The sequence below is a fragment of the Scleropages formosus genome, chromosome 6 (genome assembly GCF_900964775.1).
Source record: "Scleropages formosus chromosome 6, fSclFor1.1, whole genome shotgun sequence".
NCBI classification, from domain to species: Eukaryota; Metazoa; Chordata; class Actinopteri; order Osteoglossiformes; family Osteoglossidae; genus Scleropages; species Scleropages formosus.
Window position 1 is genome coordinate 22,994,344 of NC_041811.1, and position 21,654 is coordinate 23,015,997.

At 42.5% G+C, this 21,654-nt stretch overlaps 1 protein-coding gene across 7 annotated transcripts; it reads right to left on the bottom strand.

The window, feature by feature from the left end:
• Positions 1-980: 980 nt before the first annotated feature.
• Positions 981-21,609, bottom strand: usp20 (ubiquitin specific peptidase 20). 7 transcript variants are annotated; one of them, XM_018740463.2, is made up of 26 exons: positions 21,355-21,609; positions 20,385-20,550; positions 19,617-19,716; positions 18,719-18,772; positions 18,283-18,345; positions 17,958-18,092; positions 17,400-17,502; positions 16,876-16,945; positions 16,637-16,750; positions 15,403-15,481; positions 14,152-14,596; positions 13,762-13,911; positions 13,535-13,647; positions 13,270-13,442; positions 13,040-13,134; positions 12,421-12,454; positions 12,140-12,185; positions 11,704-11,884; positions 11,079-11,205; positions 9,934-10,103; positions 9,701-9,782; positions 9,389-9,497; positions 8,894-8,996; positions 5,557-5,625; positions 5,117-5,291; positions 981-4,592 (listed from the first exon to the last, which is right to left on the bottom strand). In XM_018740463.2, exons 3-25 carry the CDS (start codon positions 19,698-19,700, stop codon positions 5,134-5,136), a joined length of 2,757 nt encoding a protein of 918 aa, XP_018595979.1. In that variant the 5' UTR covers positions 19,701-19,716; positions 20,385-20,550; positions 21,355-21,609; the 3' UTR covers positions 981-4,592; positions 5,117-5,133. The 7 variants fall into 7 exon arrangements, with proteins under 7 accessions (XP_018595979.1, XP_029108566.1, XP_018595977.1 ...); XM_029252733.1 differs by having other exon boundaries at positions 20,385-20,956; XM_018740461.2 differs by having other exon boundaries at positions 21,133-21,609.
• Between the last annotated feature and the right edge of the window lie 45 nt (positions 21,610-21,654).

Sequence of the window (21,654 nt, forward strand, 5' to 3'; positions counted from 1 at the left end):
GACTTGTCTTATAGTCATTACAAACGGGCACCTGCAGATGCTAAATGTCCGTACTGGCCAATGTGTGCACTTCCTTTGTCCCTCAGCATGCAGGAACAAAACTTCAACTTCATTCACAGAATCTACCTCGCTCTGCTGTGTCTCCATAAGATATTCCCGAGGACATCTCAGCTTCCCTTCTGGAAGTTAGTAGAAAGTGCTACGTGATCATACCTGTGACATATTGGAACTGTTTGACCTTGAGCCCTCGCTCCATCTCTGTGGATATATTTCCAATTTCGCTCCCTCTGGACTCAAAGGCTACAGGGTCAAATCCCACTTCTTTCTGTAGTACCCTTGAGCAAGATATTTGCCCTAAATTGTGGTAACTACCCTGCTGCATGAATAAGTGAATCAATTTAAGTTGCTTTGCAGAAAAGCATTCGCTAAATAAATAAATGTAAATGCAACTCTAGGCCTGTATGCTGATGACATTTAGGCTTTTTGATAGGAACATGTAGAACAGCTCATTCAAATCCAAACAAATCTCAGATTAAATTCATTAATGCAAGGAAAATCTTGAAGTAATTACTGAAAGCTGCATATTCATATTTATTGTATTTTTTTCAATGATTTCTCTCTAGATAAGCAAGTCTTTTCAACCACTTTTAAGGACTCCAGTCACCTGTTTAAACTTTGCAAAATGTTACAACCTAGAGTACAGTTATAACAAACATTATTTGAAACTGAAAAGCAAATGTGAAATTCTTTGCGTTTTCCATCCGTACATCTTTTTTCAAAACCCAGACCCCACGCATGGTCCAGGTGGCATGCAGGCTATACTGGAAGCAGAGGGCATGAGGCAGGGTGCACTCTGGATGGGATGCCAGTCCTTTGCAGGGCAATCACACACACAGATTCATTCACTAACACATACACACAGTAAGGGAATTTTAGAGTCACCAATCCCTTTGAAGCATGTCTTTGGACTGTGGGTGGAAACCAGGGTACCTGGAGGAAAAACATACAAAAACAACAACAACTAAACTTCACAGACTGAGATGGATTAAATTGGTTCCCAAATCCCTAGTCCAGGAGTTGAGGCACTAGTGCTACCTGCTGTGCCACCCCATCCTTTGTGTACTTCAAGCTTCATTTTTGTATTGCACTTAAACACCACTGGAAAAATTGCTCATAAGAGTAGCAAAACCACTCTTGAACACATACAATGAGAACCGAGGACTTAATGAACATACGCACGTCAAATTTATTCTTGTCGTCTTATTTTCCGTTGCTTATTTTTTGTGACCCAATAATACAGAGAAGCACTGACCAGAACCGTAACAAACAATTCCGCATCTATCCAAACACAAACGTTACAGCTACATGCAGTAGGTTCTTCAATACAGATTTCCTAGTTAGACTTGACAATCTAATAAAAGGCCATTTTCAAGAGAATTGCTCCATATAACAGGAATTAATACATGACTACAGCAAGTGTTTTCTCCACAAAGAGTGCTGTTTTACACCCATTTCCAGATGCAAAATGTAACAAGTAGAACATCTGCAGATGAAGAAAATTACTTTCATTGGTGTCCTTTAAAAAGTCTTTCCCAGTGTTCTCTCTTCAAATGCTGTTCACAGCACTGCTAATTTCCTGGTTTCTTTTTGTGTCACCTAAACTGAAACAGCAATCCATCAAAGGTCGGCAACAAGGTCTTCCATCACAGTTTGAGCCACATACTTTATCACAATTTTTAGAGACACTGCTGTGATTACACAAGCAGCTTTTGCATATTAATACAATAACTCAAACAGCTTACTTATGGAGATACCTAAATGTTAAACCACATTCTTTTATCAGTTTTTCAAGATTCATAGTTACATTGCATCTCCCAAGACACCAGCACCCTTCAACAAAGTTGGAGTAAAGTGGGCTTTGACCTACAGAATGAGTCTGACTTTCATTTTTCAGTTTCCTGTTTACTGAGAATATGAGACTGTTTAAACATGAGGGTTCATTCAAACTTCTCATCCCTTCAAAACATCCCAAAGGCTTGTCTGAATGAAGAAGCCAAGAGTGTTTTTCAAACAGCAGCTCTATTCAATCTGCCACTGAACAACACTCATCTGAATGGTGGACTTTTTCCTTCATAAAATAAACATCACTTATATCTGTAGTCTAATCTTTAAAATTTGCAGAAGAGAGTATATGAATCCACCACTACCTAAACTCTTTATGTATCGTGCTAATCTACTCAAGACCAAAATGCCTTTTGTGCTCAATTTATCAAAAACAAATTATCATTCACTATTCTTAGATGGCAAGCGTACCATTCTCAGCAGTACATTTGACAGCAGGCATTGGCAGACTGTCTTGATTCAAACAAATGTTATCCCTCTTTTTACTTCATGTAATTATTTCCATAATTATTAAATTAAGTAATTATCAAATAAATAACAAATCTGACTTGAACACACTTATGTGAAGGATTATAAACTGAGTTGCGAAGGAGGTCAAGGACAAACACAGCCTGACATCAGATCTTTATCAGATTACTGATACAACTGTGTAAAGACTCTTTACGCACCACCATCACAAAACCGCAAAACTGTGAGCTGTGCAAACATGCAAAGAGGGGCACTGCAAAAAGTTCAAAGTGAATTTTACGAACTTTGTCTAAGACAGCGCTGCTTTTACCAAGCCCCCCCCCCACCACCTCATTTGCTTTCTGTCTCTTATAATGTGGAAAAATGTAATAAACAAGCATACAAATCTTAAGATGCCTGTTCATTATTAATTTACTCATGGAAATAAATACAAGGTCACTTTTAGTGCCAACAGAGTAGAGACTGATCTATAACCTTTAACAAGCTAATTTAGTCAAGAAAAAAGCCACACACAGGATAAAAACCAACAAGTAACAAAAATACAGAGAATTCTCCAAAAAAAAAAAATCAAAACATACATGTTATATTTATTCTTAATTATAATAAATAAATGTTCTCCCCATTTATACTTGTTTTAGATTAGATTTAATGCCAGTTGTAAGAACCATAAAACAGCTATTGATCATTTTTTGTTTAACTACTGCACTTGTACTATGGCTGCAGCAGCAAGAAACCAGGAGCTTAATAATGATGTCAAGCCTCGCACCTCAGTTTTTCACACCTGGTGAATCCAAACTAACACATATTACTGAAAGAGGAAAATTTGAAAGAAAAAAGTTCTAGAATAGGGTTTTAGAAAAGAATCCACTGTGAAAAGGCCACAAGGAGCATTTTTGAGCACACTAATAGCTCATCTGCAGTGTAAACATAACCGCTTTGTCTTAGGGAAACACATACTGATGAAAGGACGATTGCAAGCACTGCTAAATAATGAGTACAATGAACTCAAGAATTTTTTCCTGATAGATACTAGAAACAATAATTACATACTAGGTGGAAAATTCCAGGACAGAAAATAAACTGAAAAACTGCAGGAACTGTTCAGCATTCCAGCATTCGCAAATTTACATTAAAGCAAAAACAAATTAGTGAACACTGCTGCAATTTTGGCTAGACCCCAGCTGCAGTGTGGAGTTTGGAGTCATGCATCACAGGAGGAGGCAGCCAACTGGCCAGTGCATAACTGGGACTGCTTTTCCAGCAGCCTGCAGTCCCAGCGACACACAGCCCAACATGAAACCTTTATACTCCACTCTAAAGCTTCTTGTGACAGAGAGAGTAAAAGGGTTGTTAACCTTCAAAATGAAAATACGCAAACATTTACCTTCAAGCATTAGAGGATGAAAGGAGAGTAAATATACAACAAGCTGTGCGTATTGCCGTAGAGTACAAGTAGCAGCTCCACAAAAGTTTCACAATTAGGAAGCAATAATGCATTTTTTTTAATCCCTGCGTGGCTGTCATTGTGGAAGCAAAATTAATGTGCAAGAGTATGAATGGAAATGAAATTCAGAGTCAGATGACTGATGAATGCATCTGAACAGCACTTCCTTGCTCATGGTAATGGCTACCTCTTGTTTCAAGGGATGAATGGTTCTATTTTGTTTTTCTATTAAACAATACAGAGACATAAAACATACGCAATGCATCACAAAGCTCGAAAGCAATATTGTGGGGACTGAATCTATTTTCCCTCCCAATTACAATCCATCAGGTAAAAAGGATCATCGCGTAAAACATTCAAAAGTTCATTTTCAAACGGGAATTTCGTTGGTTTGTATGCGTGCTTCTTAAGGTGAAGATCTCTGCAAAGCGAACACAGCTGTCAAGAAGCACCTAGTGCTCAGGCTGCTCCCCACATCACCCCACCCTGCCACAAATGTGCAGCCGAAGTGTTTGCTTGAGTGGGCATCTGCAGATGATACCATCAAAACACGACATCCATTGCAGCAGTTGTCTGCCTTACCACTCCCTGAAAGGCCTGGAGGGTTGCTGTTAAACCTTACTCATTTCACATAATTCAATAAATAGTACCTCTACACTTATAATTATCACTATGTCTTCATAAACAGGTAATAAAGTGACACACCAGTACATTACAATGTGCTTGCAACATGGTGTAAAGTTGGTACCACCTGTCCCCGTGAAGTTTAGGGCACATCCTGCAAAGGAAAACAAAAAAGAATGTTGGGAAACAAATTCCATTCTGACTTCAACAGTTATTTTTTAAATCAAACATAAATGGATCAAAGTATTATTGAAGGAAGTCAAAGTAATACTGACTCAACTATGATAAAAAAAAAAATATATATATATATAAGAAAAACAATCCCTTAGACCACACCCTCTACTTCCTCTGCTAGAAAGGAATGTGAAGCATGAAAATTTCTCCAAGAACATCTGGTATCAGGCACTGGCAAGGGCTAAAACTAAAGCCAAGCTGTCAATGCAATTTCTCAAATGGCTGAATCAGGCAACCTATGACATGTGTCACATGAAATGTTATCCATTGATCTGATTCTTGCTGGCATTCAGCAGCATTGCTCTACCCACAGACGTGACTGTGTGCATAAGCCAGCAACGTGCTATTTTACTGGTAGCCATTTTGGCTGGAAACTGACTTCCATGCAAGTGTCAACTTTTAGCAGGTTCTAAACAGACTGACTTACAGACGCATGGAACTCACTTATCTACCACTACGCCTTAGAGTGCTCTGGTTTCTGCCTCGATCTTCTGCTCGCCATGGAGTGCGTCAACGTCAGCTGGAGCCACCGTCTGCCGCACAGCAATCTCGGGGCCTCCACTATAGATGCTCAGCAGGTACTGCCACGTCTCTTCAGATATCTGGCCATAGTCCGCCCCTGAATGATGAGACATTTAGCGCTGTCAGAAACAAACACTCACACATCGCAATCAGATTCACAGATATCAGGTTTCAAATGCCTGCCTCATATTGCACTCTCATAGTGAAGAAAGATACATAGATAATGTTGCTGTAAAGAAAGATTGATCAACTGTTAACACTTTTCAGATTCAGAAAAAGTGCATTTTTCCATTGATTGTCAAAGGTAAGTGACTGCAGGTGGAAACATCAGTGATAACTTACTTGTTGGAGTAAGTACTCACCTTGTTTGAGCTGTATGTGGCCTCCTTTCATAACGGCAATCTTGCTGTTGTCAATTGGACCTGGAGGCTCTGAGAAACAAGAGAGAGTTGGAAGATTAATAAATTACATATGTGCATGTTACATGGTTCATTTAATGGCTGCAGTGGCTACTACAATAAAACACTCCATCTTAAATTTTACATCTAAGGTCTGTTCAGAAATCCTGATGAAAATGTATAGGTTTCTTGCCTTGCTCTGCATTATCTGTTTAGCTGCATATTTTACCAAAGCACCCAACTCATCAGGAGTTGCACACTCAGCAGGTTTCATTTGGGAAATAGTCATTTTTGATAATTAGAAAAAAAGACCAAAGAAAAATTGTCACTTTACATCTGAATATCAATTTTGTTATTGATAATTTAATATCAACATTGTTGTCCTGCAATTACTGAAGTGAGAATACTCTAAGTGGTGAAATTAATAAACAGTAGCAAGCTCTCCTTGAAGGCCTATTTATGAGCCTTTGTGTAGGCTGCTACTCTCCAAGCAGCAACTGACTTATTTCAACACTCTAAACAGTTCAATCAAGGCAGTTCAACAGACAAAAGAAGCCCAACTCAAGACTGAAACAACAGAGGAAACATACTGTGTATCCCAGGGTCTATGTATGATCTAAGTAAATCTTCTCTTTCACAAAGCAAATCACAGCTATTCGCTGCAGGTTTACAGCAAAAAAAAAAAAAAAAACTTTCATTGTCAGCACTCACACCAAGGTTGTTAATCAGGTCAAACCATTTCACACAACTTTCATAAGGAGGTAACAGATAAAACCACCTTTTTTCCATTTTCAACCACCTTCTTCAACTACCTAGTGTCGTGAGGGAAAGTTTGTGAACCTCTTAGAATTATCTGAATTCTGCATGAACAGCTTCTGAAATATCATATAACCATATAAATTAAATTACATAAAAACAATCTGATTAAATGGCACACACAAAACAATCCATTGTCCTACCTTCATTGAACATATTGTTTAAAGACCAAAATCAAGGTCGAGAATCAGGCAATTACATGAGCCTCTAGAAGAGAAGGAATTGGTGACAGAGTTCCCAATCAACGAGCTGGCATTCAAGTTTGAGTTTGAATAATCTTCCTTAATAAATAATACATTCCACTCCACATTTGCCCCAGGTGGAGGAGTTCAAGTATCTTGGGGTCTTGTTCACGGGTGAGGGGAGAAGGGAGCTTGCGATCGGCCGCAAACTGGGAGCAGTGGCAGCAGTAATGCGGTCGCTGTACCGGACTGTAGCGGTGAAGGGGGAGCTCTCCATTTACCGGTCAATCTACGTCCCTACCCTCACCTGTGGTCATGAACTTTGGGTGATGACCGAAAGAATAAGATCACGGATACAGGCAGCTGAAATGAGTTTTCTCCGCAGGGTGCTGGGACTCACTCTCCATGACAGGGTGAGGAGTTCGGACATCCAGGAGGAACTCGGAGAAGAGCCACTACTACTCCACATTGAGAGGAGCCAGTTGAGGTGGTTCGGGCATCTGATAAGGATACCCCCTGGGCGCCTCCCTTTGGAGGTATACCGGGTACGGCCAACTGGGACGAGGCCCCGAGGTCGGCCCCAGACCTGCTGGAGGGATTATATCTCACAGTTGGCCTGGGAACGGCTGGGGATCCCCCAGGTTGAGCGGGAGGAAGTTGCGGGGAACAGGGGCGGCTGGGCCTCTCTGCTCTCCCTACTAGGACAAGCGGGATGGAAGATGGATGGAATAAATAATACCTCAGTTTTGTTACCTGCTCAGTTACCTGCTCTTCACAACAGAAATCTGGTGAAACACAATGTCTTCCAATCAAAAGGAGATTACAGAAGACCCCAGAAGAGATGCTCAACCACAAAAAGAACTATGAAAGCTTTTCTAAAAACCTGAGTCTCCATTAGTGCACAGTCAGGTAGACAGAATACAAATGGTAGAGGGTCAGCATCACTGCTAGTGCCCTTAGTAGGGGCATCCCATAAAGATCACTGCAAGAGCATGTTATACAATGCTCCGGTTGGTGACAAGGAGCTGTATAGTAACAGCTAAAAATCTGCAGGCATCTCCTGCACTTGATAACATCTTTGAGAATGTTTCTGCAAAAGTAGTGTTCAAAGAAGATTATCATACAGGAAACCACTCTGCTCCAAAAAAAAAAAAAAAACCACCCCATCACTGCCCATGTTCATTTGCAAAGACCAAGTGAATATCCCACAATGCTACTGAAAAAAATACCAAAAACCTCTGCCCAACTGTGAAGCACTGTGGGGGAGCATAATGGCGTGGGGCTGCTTTGCTGGCTCCGGGCCTGGACAGCTTACAATCACTGACAGAACAATGAATTCCAGGTCATGTCAGGAAATAACACAACATAATGTCAGCATGTCTTATCTGTGGTCTGAAGCTCGTCTTGTAGTATGACAATGGCGCCAAACAATGGAGTAAATAAAAGACAACAGCTTAAAGAGAACAACTTCTACATTTCAGAATGATCAAGCTCAAGCCCTAATGTTACCCCTACAGAAACACAAACAATTCCGTATACAAGAATGTCCTAAAATTCCTCCTAACTGTCAGACTTGCAAGGCTAGTAGCTATGGGAAGCACCTGGCTGAAGTTATTGCTGCTAAGACTCCAACTGATAATACATCCAAGAGATTACATACTTCCTCCTTCATTGATCTTGAACATATAAAATTTTCACTAAAGACAAGACAGTTTCCAAATGTTGCAATGCAGCCATTTCTCTTGAATAACATTGTTAGTTGCTACCTCTTCAAAGACAATATAGTTCATTTGTGTGAGATAGATTTCAGCTGAAGGAATGCAATACTGTTTACACTAGAATCCTTCTTTGGATCTGCCATGTCTATATTGAGTGGGTGAACTCAGATCAAATGTTCCATATCTATCAAACTGCAGGAGCAGTCAAACGCTGTGAACGTAAATAAAAACTCTGCTAGTAGAATTACATCTGTCACAGCAATGTAGAGGAACAAGCGCAGCCACAGCAAAAGTCAAAAATCCACTGTGTATAATGTGCAAGTCAGCAATTACTGGGAGAGAAGCAGTTTCATTTTTCAATCCATTAAAGGATTTTGCACTATCAGCTAGTTAATGCTGTCGTTTTTAGTGTCATAGTGCAGAGACATTTAGACAAGAATTTGTTTATGCCGCCCTGTAGAGCGAAACTTTTAATGCTTTATTTTGATAACCAAAACCGACTTTGAAATGTATTTTAAATTACGAACACATGCAACAAATACCAATGATAAAATGATTAGTAAGGATGACCACCCTACTACGTACCGTTGTCCTTGCCCTTTACAAAGCTCTCCCATTCACGGAACCACTGCATGCTTATGCACAGAATAACGGTTGGAGCCTCCTCAGCCTGGAATTCTTTATTCAGCTACAAAGTAAAAGATAAAATGAAGATTAAAAAAAATAAAGTTTAAAAACACATTTAGTTATTGAATCAACTGTTTTTAGTATTGCTCTTCTCACTGAAGCTGTTCTAAAGCTCATTTACTGTATTATTAATGCTGTCATCTTGACACAAAAAAAAAAAAATACCTGTTAAAATTTTAAGTTAACAGGTAAATATTCCGTTTCAGCAACTCGGATTAAGTGACTTATTCAAGGATACAATATTAGGTCTTTTGGCCTTCTCTCTAGCTTACCATGTCCTTAACCACTGTCCTGCCAATTGCCCTTGAAAATGAATGCCACTTATATTTGTGGTCCAGACCAGTTAGATAAAAGCTTGGGTATACTCCGTGATTTCCCAAACATGTAGATCACCTTAATAAAAGTGTCAATTTCCACCTTCCTGCGCTTAGCCAAGGTATCAATTTCCACCTGACAGATGGAGCACAAGTACAGGTGATTCACAGCTGGACCACCTCCAAACCTGGCAAAGAAAGAGAACAAAGAAAAAGCACGTAACGAGATAGACGTACTCTACGTGTAATAAAGCAGTATGACCCACATAAAATTCAGCAAAGATCTAACAGGGAAGAGTAACTTACTGCAACACGTCTACTCAAATCAGTGGAGCAATTGTCACAATTACAGCAGCAATGTGGTAATGCCAAGAAAAATATGCAAAATTACCTGTTGTAGAGGTATTCCCACACATTCTGAGGCAGAATGACCACCAGGTCATCAATATAATGGTATTTGTTAGGTGGAATTCCTGTTTAGCAATAAAATGCAAGTATGTCAGCAACATAGTACTAAAGCCACACAACATGACTTCTGCGCTATAAAATGTAATAAGGTGCGAAATCCTACAAGTGAGTGGACAGGAAAGTGCGGGACAGCGTGACCCAGAGGGCTGGCCCTACCTCCATGCTGGCACAGAAAGGTGTGGTTGGTGATGGGCCCCGGCTCCGTGAAGGTGTTGAATTTGTTGAGCCACTCTCTGGAGATGTAGAACTGTAGCAGGCTGGGCTCCTTCAGATTTGCTAGTGCCACCACCTTCTGCCTCTCCCTCACAGACTCCTCGCTGCTCTTCCTAGAGCACAAACACAGGAGGACCGCATTAGCCGCCAAGTTCTCCACTGAGCCCATCAAGTTGCTTTTCAACTGCTCATCTCCATTTCTTTTTCTGAAATCTCAAACTTTATTTAGCACATAACAGATTAGATAAACTACATGTTAATAACCAGCAATGAAAATTTCCCAAACCCCAATCTTTATAAAAATTAATACAAGGATTACCCAAACTTACAGATTTCAAAGGTTATTTACATTTATTCATTTAGCTGATTCTTTTCGTCCAATTTAGATCATTAAGTCAACTGCAGTTATTTACCCATTTATACAGCTGGGTACTTTTTTGGAGCAATTCAAGGTGAGCACCTTACTGAGGGTATTACAGCAGGGGGTAGGATTTGAACCGGCAACCTCTGGGTCCAAAGGCAGCAGCTCTAACCACTGCAATGGTTGTTCATTGTTTTACAATTGTATTATTTCTATATTTTTGGTCTCTTGTTGCCTTCCTCCTTCTCTCCTGTCTGTGGTTTTTATTTCACTTTTTTCCATTTAATATAAGAACTGTCCCATTTTTAACCCCAAACACACACACACACACACACACATTTTCAGAACCGCTCATCCCATACGGGGTCACGGGGGAACCGGAGCCTACCCGGTAACACAGGGCGTAAGGCCGGAGGGGCAGGGGACACACCCAGGACGGGACGCCAGTCCGTCGCAAGGCACCCCAAGCAGGACTCGAACCCCAGACCCACCGGAGAGCAGGACTGCAGTCCAACCCACTGCGCCACCGCACCCTAACCCCAAACATTCCTGTTTAAATTGCCTGTAAACAATGAAATACATGAGACATGAAATCGACCACACGCATAAATTGAAAAAACAAAAAAAAACACAATCACCTGAAGTGTGAGAAATTCACATCTGTAGTTATAATTAGCAGGCGACACACACACAAAAATAAAACACATTAGCTACTTGTTGAACATACCTGTAGAAGAGCACATAGGCCTCCGCATTCTGCACCACCGTCTCGTGTACCTCGGTAACATACTGGTCGTCAAACTCGTACCACTGACCGTTGATAACATTCTGACAGTAGGCTATGTAATGTCCACCTGAATTTTAATCAAAGAAGAGAAAAAGACTAAACTACAAATGGTACTGTGAGCAATGCTACTATTTAGAATTTACTAAATACTGCCCCCTGCTGTTGGAGTTGTGAACTCCTACCTTTTTATTTTATTTTTTAATTTTTTTTTTTTTTTTCCCCCCCTCCCATAACTTTTGCCCCAGATAGCCATTCTATTTCAGACTAAGCTGTGCACCTTGGCTACATGCCTAGCTGGAAGCTGAGGACAACCAAGATGTACTCCTACTATTCATGCCCTTCTTTGTCACACAAAAAAGTGGACTGACTGCCTACTGAACAAGAAATGTGACCCTTGCTGATGGCATAAAGTAACTCGCATGCACCAGACAGATGTCCCATAATTAATAACAAGAAAGAACCAGTAAATCGCCAAGCACCAAGAATATGTGTGTATATATACACATATGTATATATATGTATACTGTATAAACATCGTGACTAAAAAACACCAATAAACCCTTACTTGCTGCAGTACCATGGTGACAAATCACAGAAAGGAGGTCATAAGTTGTGATCTGGGATGGGCTCTCTTTGGCCAAAAAAGGCCGGAGGTCCAGTCCCTCGAGTGGGAATGACACATGACTGTTGATCTTGAACGAGTACATGACTTCGTGCCGAAAGCGCTTCAAGTGTACACACAAAATCTGAGAAGAGCAGCAAAAAAAACAAGACAAAACCTTATAAACCTGTTGGCATAGACAATCCTTTTATAGCATGCCTTGTCAACTCCCTTACATTAGTAGTTATTTTTAATCTGCTTTTAAGTGTTTTTAAGCGCTTCTTAAAACTTAAGAAAAATCAATTTGTGGAACAGTGCATCCTGCAACTGCTATGAATCTAAATAAACCACAAACAGATAAGATGTACAGATAGAAGCAGTAAAGACAAGAAACACTAACCTCGGGTAGCCGAAGAACCTTGCAGTATTTAACACCATTTCTCAATCTGAAGAATCAAAGAGAAAGAAAAAAAAAGAAGAAAAAACAAGTGAACAGATTAGAAAAATACTATAATTTATGATGTATGGAGGGGTCAGATGTAGAATGTTCTCTCATTCAGATTTTGTTTGAGGAACAGCAATTCTTGTTACATGGTATAGAAGAGGGCATTTTACAGCAATACTGCCATCTTGATCAATGCATCAAATTGCTCTGACAGGTGTTTGTTCATCTTCACTCACTTTTTACATCTTTCACAGCTGTACATATTGTCTCCTGGAAAAAACAAGGGTAAAACAATAAACAGATCACAGAAACTATAAAGTAAATATAGTGACATTATGATTAAACTTAACTGCAACGTCACCAACCAGAGATATGCAACTTGTGCAGTTCAGGAAAAAGTACATAGTTCCTGTTTAAATAAATGACTGCTGAAAAGATAGTGCTGATACAAGATCTTGATGCTGCGCTTTCCCTTTCTGCAGAATAAATTCTGCTTTTCTATGAGAGCTGCCTTGCTGTTTCAACACTGCCAACACCACTGTGCCAGTAGCATGAACCTTTCTTGGTTACAGAAAACGCAAGAAGCATCACTATTAACTTCAAAACATTTAAAAAAATGCAAATATCAAAAAGTATTAAAAATATACATTCCACTAAAAGTTCATTTCTGTTATTTTAATTACACAAGTTTGATCAGTGTTTCACTCATGGTATATGGTACATAGAACATTTCACTTACACTATGGTATACATGAGCAGTGTTTCTCTACCAGTGGTACAGGCACCAGAATGAGGGAAAATCCGCTGTAGCAGTATGTTTAAGATGCAGTAAAATATTAGCCATAATACTCGCACCTTTCAGTTCATCAGCAGCAAAGAAGGCAGCAAGACAGTCCTCCAACGTGACTACAGGGCCCCAAAACCAGCTGGGGATGCAGGATACCACAAACCTGAGGATCCAGGGACAGCAATGGAGTTAGAGGTCTGCGAACCACACACACACACACACACACACACACACACACACACACACACACACACACACACACACACACAATGTCAGCTATGCCTACCCTCCACCTCACCTACGAATGGAGTCCATGATGTATGAGATCCAGCCCTGTGACGCATAGCTGTCAGCATAGACCCCTGTCTTGGCAGGGAGGTTCTGGTGGATAGAGGAGTGAAGCTTGGCCAAATCCTCCTTCCCTGGGATTGGAAGGGACAGGTCCTGAAACATCTCCACAGTGGTGGACACCTTCGGTGGACAGAAGGTGACATAACGGGATAAGCCGTATTGTTACAGACCAAGAAGCCTGACCAGAAGGACCTAAAGGCAGGGTCACTCACCCTGTCGCAAGTCAGGCACTGTACCAAGCTGAGGATGGAGCCGTCAAAGGTGTCCGAGATCACGCTGTGGTACCGCCACTGTTTCTTTTTTTTGGCGCCAGGTAAAAGCTGGGCTGTCAAGGAAGGAATCAAGACAAGAATATAAAGCAGACAGGGGTTCGTAACACCTTACAAACAACAACAACTTTGTCACTGAAGTAACAGTAAAGATGAAAAGGGTGAAAAACCTTTCTTGAGAGAGTAGGCTGCCCCTGCAGACCTCAGGGGACTGCAGCGCTGGGGGCTGCTGGACAGTTTGGGATGCAGCTCCTGCACGATGTGTGTGGGACTGCATGGGCGAGAGGAGGTGCAGTGCATGGAGGACTCATTGTCGGGCTCTGAAACAGCAAAGCCACACAAATCACAAATTCATGCTTGCGAGATGTTGAATTCTACCGAAAGAACTTCTGAACTGACCCACGTTCATCCATTACAACATTAATAATACAAAGTAAAAACATTCACCAGGATAAAATAGAGAGGAGGGGGGGGGGGGGGGAAAAAAAAAATGTATGCGAGTGAATAGAGAAGAATAAACAGCGAGAATAAGCATGAGCAAAGCCCTGCCTGTCACACACCTGGGGTGCTCTGGCTGCGGTTTTGTGCAGTATTTGAAGGCATCCCGCCTTCCTCCTCAGGGCTCCGGGTATGACCACCATCATCGGCTGCCGTGTCCACATCTGCATCTTCATCCATCTCCTGGGATCCACAGCGTAGCGGAGAGCCTGAAACCCTCCGCTCCTTCAGCCGTTCTTTTTCCGAAATACCCCCAGCCCCAGGCCGACTGGTGCACTCATCCTGTATAAGCAACTCGGCCTCACCAAGGTTGCGACCCTCAGCCCCCTCGCCTCGGTCACTGCTGGAGCCCGAGTCACAGGACAGGAACTCATCCTCCGATGGACTGCGGTCGCCATCCCGCCTTTCATCTCCCTCGCATGCATCACCTACGCCAATCTCCGGAAGGGGTTCCTTTAGCTCCTCATGGAGTTGATCCATCAGACAGCGCAGGAACTCCTGGGTGTCCTGTGGACCACGGAGGGAGGGCAGTTAAACAGGAAAAACCCAGAAGACATATCACAATTATTTCACTATAATACACTTGTGAGTAGAGTCTTCCCCAATCTTACGAAGGTAAAGCATTCCTTAAAAAAAAAATTATTTGTAACACAAACACTCATTAGTCCAAGTAGCAATTAGCAAAGTTTCAATGATAAAAGTTTTGATGTGCTCCCAAGCCCCAAAAGAGAGACCCGTTTATGCTAAAATAACCAAATCCCATTGAGATAGATAGAATTACCTCAATGTTTACCATTAGTTATACACAATGTAACAAGACAGTTTCCTCTCCAAACTCAGTCCTTGGAAACATTTAAAAAAAAAAATAAATAAAAAAATAATACAGCGAAAACCAAAGAGTAGCCAATGAAATTTTCCATGCCGAATTCTCGTAGGTCAAATGGGTGGATTTCGGGCCATAGGTTGTGCTGGTCAAAGTACGAGTTACTTAGCCGGATAGTATATCATATACCCTGAACTTTCACGTGTGCTTTCTAAATCCAGCACAATTTCAGCCCCTTTGGACCACAACTGTATACCCCTTAGCGAAAAAGTTGTCCTACAGCAATAATGTACGTTAACAGCAAAAGATTAGGAATCAGGTCTTCTCGCAATACTGACATCTGCATCCTAACAACAATTGCAATCTGAAGCTACACTCTTTTGCACATTTTAGTCTTTACAGAGAACTTGTTGGAAACTGTAACTAATAAGTTCTTTGTGGCAGTGGAAAGGGGAGTCAATGGGTCTGGCCTGGAGGATGTTAGCCCCACCTGTTGGGCGTAGCCTCGGAACATGGGGTTCACCAGCTTGATTCCATGAGCCAGACTTGTTGGGACCACATAACTGGGCCTGGGAAAAGGGGGAAGTTCTTACTGTCATACATTTGGCTGCTCTTTCCTAAGTATACTCAATTGCCTATTAAATCAGAAAGTCCCGAAAAATGTAATTTTATTTCAAGACAATCATGTTGTTGTCTAAACCCGCAAATAATTTCTTAAGGTTGCAGCAGACTTTTCTTGAATTTGAATTTTTCGTTTGTCTGCTGGAGTTAAAGTACGGTGCCTTGGAGCTACTTTTATTACCCTTACACTTAGTACATCACTGAAATTACCATCTAACACATGATGCCTTGGAGGTCAAAAACAGTAGCAAAAAACAAATTTTGACATGGAAAAAAATTAAGAGCATAAAGAGTAAGAAGGCATCTACTTTGTCTGAACTTGCAGTCTACTGTCTTTATTACTAATAAATTAGCCTGCATGCTAAACGTCATTTAAATTAAGGAGGAAAAAGATTCGGATGGTCAGAACCACAGTATGAATTACAGTGTAGCTTTAATGCGTGCATTATATTTCATTTCTACTTCAATTATAATAAAAATAAAAATAAAAAAAAAGGCAGGCAGCAAGATGGTACAGCATGTAGTACTGCCACCTCACAGCACCTGAACTGTTCAGGCATAGGCTGGACTGCAGGTCGGCATGTGTTGAGTTTCAACGTTCTCCTCATGTCTATGTGGGTTTCCTCCGGGTGCTCCGGTTTCCTCCCACAGTCCAAAGGCATGCAGGTTAGATGAACCTGTCAGACTAAAGAGCCCGGATTGTTTGTGCACCTGTGGCTGTGCACCATCCATTGTCTATGTGTATAGTGGCATCCCATCCAGGGTGCACCCCTTTAGCCTTGCATCCAGTCATTCTGAGATAGCCTCCGGACCCTGATCAGTGAGTGATTTAATAAACATTCTAGGGATTTTTATAAGTAATTAATCATATATTTCAATTAATAAAATATATTAATGTCTATTACCATCATTTATTTCCAGATCCTGAAATGAAGTGATAGCCCAGAAAATCACCTTTCATTTGCTTAACTTAAGTAACTAAGTCTCCTCCACCGGAGCAGATCCCGTGATACTCTGGTGTAGTATTCTATCCGATCTGTAAGGCATAGAGGTGGAGTGCTTATTATTAAGGGCCAACAGGCCAGTTAGTAATTATAGCATACCTTTTCTTGTGCCACAGTTCAGTGATGAGTTTCTGGTAGCTTTTACACAGCGCAGGCTTCTTGTCCGTACGAACCAGACCGCCGCAGTCCAAGAAAAACTGGGTCAACGGTGGGCTTGGGTGGGGATGAGTAATACACACCTCACAGTTAAAAACATGTTGTCTCACGAACAGTTGGATGAGCTACCAATCCGAACACAATTTAAAGAAGCAGTAAAGCAAGTTTAGCAGCATGCTCACCAGTTGGACAGAGCTTGAAGGGCAGCATTCATGTAACACGAGTTGCCAATATTCTTCATTCCAGTAAGCCCTTTGGCCAAAAGGATTTTGGGTACAATTTCAGATGTCAGCTCAACTTCAGCTTGATAACTAACTTTGAAGCAACTTCAGCTTGATGAGAATGTAAATGGTTGTTAGATGATAACAATAGACGACAGATCACCAATAGGTCTAATAATAAAAAAATAGACTGAATAATTATTGCTAACTGTAAATGAGAAAGATCACAAAGCAGCTCCAGGGTTTTGGTGGGTTAAATCAAAAGTAAGTTTTATATTAATAGGTAAGTAGACTAAAAAGCAAGCATCACTTCAAAATTACAACAAAGTAAACTGAATAACAAATTAATTTGCACAGGCATTATTTCAAATCATGCACTCACTTAACCACTTCCTGCCCAATGAACAGGCAACACTTCCTTTATGTACGTGCGTGCACTCAAGCGTTGGACTGGAGTGGTAACAGAAATAGTATTATTATGCTACCTCGTGGTTTTAACTCATCTTCCTCCGACTCTGATTCCTCGTCGTCTGCCACAGCTATTGGCACAGGCTTCAGAGGGTGACTTCCTGTGTGAGGCACTGATTCCTAGGAAATCCAGAAAAAAAGATTAAATCAGCAGTTTCCTTTAACATGATGAAACAAACTAAAAACAATGCCAGTCTAACTAACGTTTAGCTGTTGAATGCATTTCCTTCTACCTTCTAACAACACATGTAATAGAACAGTGCAGCAAACACCATTAAAGGACAGAGCCTTGCAACCTGAAGGTTGCTTGTTTGAGTCTTGGCAATAGCTTTTCAGTAAAACCCTTGATAAAGGAACTTAGCCAGAATTACAGCAGTGAAACGATCGGTATTTTTAAAACATACCTCACTATAAGAAAAAGTTTCAGCTGTGCAGCCAAGTAATAATAACAGAAGTCAAGGCAAAGGCTTATGAACTCAAAGCAAAAACATTCCCACAGGAGTGCTTGCACAGGGGCATCAAGTTCAATATAGCGTACATGAACAAAAATTAAGAGACCCAACAGTGTGTCTCACCTGCTCTGGGGACTTGCAGTGGTGATAGGCAGGCACAGGCATCACAGGCCTCTGTTCTAGGAACACCTCCCTCTCGCACACATAGCACCAGATCCTGAAGGTTGTCAGGTTCACGGTCAGGTTGTGCTTTTTAACCTGAGTAATTGCAACGGAGAGAATCCAGGCAAGCAACGGCGTTAAATAAATTAATGTTTTGTGCTGAACCCGAGTTGGAATGAACCTATTTTTTAAATCTGGATTAACTTTCATCTGCGCTGTAGTTCTCCCACAGAGGAGAAAACATGTCGAAGCAGCAGTGAATTTCCAGGCAAACGACCAAACCTACCTGTGAGTGCAAGGTGCTGTGATCCGAATATGACTCTCCACAGCCTACGTAAGGACAGTCCTTCTGTTAAAGGAGTACAGACTCATATTAGCAAAATGTTACTCTAAATATCTCTTCCTAATACTGCAGCTGTTAAGCATCGATAACACAGTAGTACAATGTCAATACCACACATTTAACATTATTATTATTATTATAATAATCGGGCTGAGCTGGAGAAAGTTGTGGGGGACAGGGACGGCTGGGCCTCTCTGCTGTCCCTGTTACCACCGCGACCCTAGTAAAACAAGCGGGAAAGAAAATGGATGGATGGATGGATGGGTAATAATCAGACAGGAAGCAAGCACAGGTTTAAAATCCATTTGTGTGCACTTGGCCTTAATCCAGGACTAATATCTCTTTTCTATAACCTAGAAAACCCAGCATTGCTTTTTACCTGCAGACAAGCCCAAAGGTTGGGACCCCCTGCTCCACATGACTGGCATGCTCCCTTTAACATAAGAGAGACAGAAAGAGAATTACACTTCTGCTATAAACCGTGTAACATCTCATAAACAATCTTCTAACATTTTAATGGTACAGTGCAGCACACCGGGTAGGATAAAAACAAGTGCTGACGCATCTTCCACAAATTCTTTTCATTTTAAGGAAGATGGACTCAATGGCTCACATTCTCCCAGTGTGAAAACAAACATTGGCAATACAGTGTAAGTGGTTTCAATGACTTTCAGAACAGTGCATGGGGAGGCAACACCAGCGGAGCACTCCTTTGTTTCTGCTGGGAACAAGGCTGTACTGCACTTACCGAAGCTACAGGCATTTCACAAGTAAAAATACAGCCACCCATACCTGAACAAGGTTTACGATTCTATCTGCGTCCACTTGTGCAGCGTTTGTTCGTTAAACCGTGGTATTGGTCTAAGCGACTATACTTCGAGAATTGCGTGTCTCTATCCATATCTCTCCTTCTGCTGGTGCAACGCACTTGTTTTCTCGGGGTCGTACAACGCTTCGGTGGAAAGCGCCTGCTAAATGAATAACTGGGAACGCAACACGTCAAACGTGAATCTCTACAGCAGATGAAGAAACGTCTCATTTGGATCTCGGAAGAACATCCCACTGCTCCTCACAGTGAGCGCGGCTTCTCTACAGCACAAGATGGATTCCATCTCCGCCGGAAGCGTTGGGTCCACGGTGCACAAAGCACTCTTTGACGGGAAACTAAAGGCTTCGGCAAGACCTTCTCCGAAACCCAGGCTGTCGTTTCGCCGGAGACCTGAACGAGATGTTTGCGTTTCCCCGCAGAAGGGAAGCTTCCCTGTGCACATTCTCACTTTGGATTTGGTCAGCAGTTCCTCCTTGGTCACCTCCCCTATGGAGTCCAGGTGGGGGCAAACATCTCCGTGGCCCGTCATCATGTGGCCTCACCTTCCCCTGCGGAGGGAAACATGGTGACATACCTCGCACGTGTCTCCTTGCACGCAGTGCATCGCAACACTTCAAAGCCGCAGCTCCTGTATACATCTGATTTTTCTCAAAAGTAACACAGTGCTGTGGAAAGCAGACAGAGGCCCGCGCGGGTGCCGAAGCGCAGCGGGATGTAAATTGTATCGCTCAGTTAAGCGCTAAAGCCCCGCTATGCCTCGATCACCTTCGATACCGCTTGAAAAACCGCAGAGAAACCCCCGGGAGGCGAACCGCTCTGAGCTCCCGTCTTACTGCCCTCCTTTAGGGAACCCGGAGAAAATAAATGCTGTTTCATGTGAGTCCCCTGGACGTCCGAAAAGTGCGTGAAAAGTCATTCTAATCCCGGTCGGTTGTTCACAGCTCGTGTAGAATTTCTGAAGGCGGCTGTCAACGCGTGTCACAATAATAATAATAATAATAATAATAATAATAAACGACACTGATTATCTGTAATTCGCCCACAAGACACAAGCCCAGTCTTTGACAGAGTTTCGCTATTACGTCGTCGTCGCTGCTAGTACCGGGATTTCGAAATCGAGCATTGAAGTCGGCAGCTCTTGTTCTTGCTTGTGAACGATTGAAATCAGTCTGCCGTGACAGGCGCCCTTTTTTTACTCAGAAATGCTTGGCGGTACCTCGCTGCCGCCGCGGAACGACGACGATGCCGTCCGTCTACGCGTCGCTCGGGGAGGAAGGAGCCTGGCGTCCAGCGAGGCGGCCGGCGGGGACGCAGGAGTCGCACATGTGTCACCGAGAAGCGCCGCCCGGCGTTAGATGCTCTCCGCCGCCGTGCCCCTGGTCCTGGAATGATAACGCATTCTGCAGATAAACAGGCCCGGCCGGGTGGGTTCTGCTGGGGGGAGCAGGGTGATCCCGCGCCGAAAGCACGGAAACGACAGCGAGCGAGCGACTGAACCGAAGCAGCCTGCCTGGCTGGCTTCTTCTTGTTGTTGGTTTCCCCGGCGATGCGCAGCGCTCCGCTCCGCACCGTTCTCACCTCCTTTCCCCGGCGGTGTGGAAAGGCCCCCGAGCGCGTTCACCTCCACACAGCAGGGATGTGCGGTGCGAGAGACGCCGGCGACTCGCGGCGATGGCGGAGCGGCCCAGCCCCTCTGCGGCCCGCTGCACAGCCGCGCTGTGCGTCAGCGGGGTTGTTGTGCTCCCCGCCCGGCGTCTGCGGGGGGTTGGCCAGGCAGCGGCTAGCGAGCTTAGCGGGAGCGAAACCACGGCAGAAAACGCGCAGCATCACTACATCATCATGTTAGAGAACTTGTTGTATGAGTGACACGCAGATACACGACTACTACACACACGATGATGATTTCGCACCATAACTGAGGGAATCGCGGCAAAGGCGCAGCTACGTAAAAACGAAAAACTCACTTTTGAGATGTCGATGAAGATAAAAACAAGATTTTTTATTCACAGACCTCGCTGCGCTTGGATGGGCTGTAAATTATACACTCAGCTGCAGCAGTCGGAACACTTAATTAGTTACAAGTGTCTGTCTGCCAAGGGTTCAACTCCTGTACATTTCAAGTGTCCTTCCCAATTTCTGGGTGATAGAAAGTGCGATGCGGGACGGTAGGCTTCAGGAATACATACACAGTGTTATGATACAGCGCTCAACTGAATCATTGGACGCTGGCGCTGCTCCTTAGCTTCTCTTCACTTGCTGAAATCTAACTGGAAAATATTTCGTTTTTAATATAAATATGTATATATCGCTGGAATTATAAGTCTTAAATTCCTGCGGGGAATTTGAATGTGTTTAGAAAAGACAGCTTCGACAATAAAGCCCTGAACAAAGAGCAACACGTGTGTAAATACAACAGGCAAATATTTAATAGAGTCGTCAGGGCAAAGTTACGGTAACGTCGTTAAAGATGTTACGTCACATCCGGT

What these genes read in the sequence shown, in the direction of transcription:
- usp20 (XM_018740463.2), bottom strand. Translation starts at nt 19,700, where the DNA reads ATGATGACGGGCCACGGAGATGTTTGCCCCCACCTGGACTCCATAGGG. An exon ending in CTTCAAGCTCTGTCCAACTG is followed by an intron (nt 16,751 to 16,875) that starts GTGAGCATGCTG and finishes TCCCCACCCAAG; the next exon opens with CCCACCGTTGACCCAGTTTT. An exon ending in GCCTATGTGCTCTTCTACAG is followed by an intron (nt 10,104 to 11,078) that starts GTATGTTCAACA and finishes TTTGTGCTCTAG; the next exon opens with GAAGAGCAGCGAGGAGTCTG.